Genomic DNA, 995 nt, shown 5'->3' with positions numbered 1-995 from the left:
CGTTGATAGAGAGAGGTCTATGGGGGAAAAAGACAAAAAACTGATAGTGAAGAGTCTCAGACACATTTACACATTACATAGGGAGAGAGAGAGAAATAGAGCAGTCTGGTATTGAACTTCTGTCTTCATATAGCCAATACTGTACCCAGATAACTAACAAAAAACACAAAATAATAACAATAAAGAGAAAAGTCTGCATATGGCATCTGGAGATAATGCTGTCCATCTTTTGGCCGGAGGGTAAGAATAAATATAATATATAATAATGTAATGTGGTGTATACACACACATGTATATTTATTTTTATATATATAGGTGTGATGTTTAACACCTGAGATGCTGTATATTGTTTATGTTATATGAAGGTAAATTAATTTAATATGATTACATCTGGAGGTTATGCTGTACATCTTCTGGCAGGAGGGTAAGAATAAATATAATATATAATAATAATATATGATATATAATAATATAATGTGATGTATACACACACAGATATGTATATTTCTCTTTATATAAATAGGTATGATGTTTGTTTATGTTATATGAAGGTAAATTAATTAATTTAATATGCTGTCCATCTTCTAGCCGGAGGGTAAGAATATATATGATATAATAATATATAATGTACACACAGACAATATACACGTATAAAACACATACACACTTATATATACAGTATAGACAGATAATTTACAGAATGTATACATATATATATATACACGTATCTAAAGCACATATACAATATACACATAGATGATAAACACACATTTTATATACACATAAATAACACGTATAAAACACATACACACTTGTATATATATACAGTATACACATAATTTTCAGAATGTATACATATATATACACACATAATATATACATAGCTAAGACACATACATATATAATATACACATAACTAAAGCACACACATATCCAATATACACACATTTTATATACACTTGAATAACATACGTATAAAACACATACACACTTAA

The 995-nt window shown here is 27.4% G+C and overlaps 1 protein-coding gene across 1 annotated transcript in view; it reads left to right on the top strand.

Annotated features, from left to right (window-relative positions):
* Positions 1 to 251: 251 nt before the first annotated feature.
* The window catches only part of LOC106867208 (solute carrier family 25 member 36), a 61,009-nt gene continuing 60,265 nt past the window's right edge, over positions 252 to 995 (top strand). Inside the window, exon 1 of the mRNA XM_014912015.2 lies at positions 252 to 424. Within this exon, the coding sequence (XP_014767501.1) occupies positions 381 to 424 (44 nt within the window). The 5' untranslated portion in view covers positions 252 to 380. The remainder of the gene's footprint in view (positions 425 to 995) is intronic.

The sequence above is a fragment of the Octopus bimaculoides genome, chromosome 6 (genome assembly GCF_001194135.2).
Source record: "Octopus bimaculoides isolate UCB-OBI-ISO-001 chromosome 6, ASM119413v2, whole genome shotgun sequence".
NCBI lineage: Eukaryota > Metazoa > Mollusca > Cephalopoda > Octopoda > Octopodidae > Octopus > Octopus bimaculoides.
The sequence above is the reverse complement of the archived record's forward strand: the minus strand, read 5'-3'. Positions and strand labels throughout refer to the sequence as shown.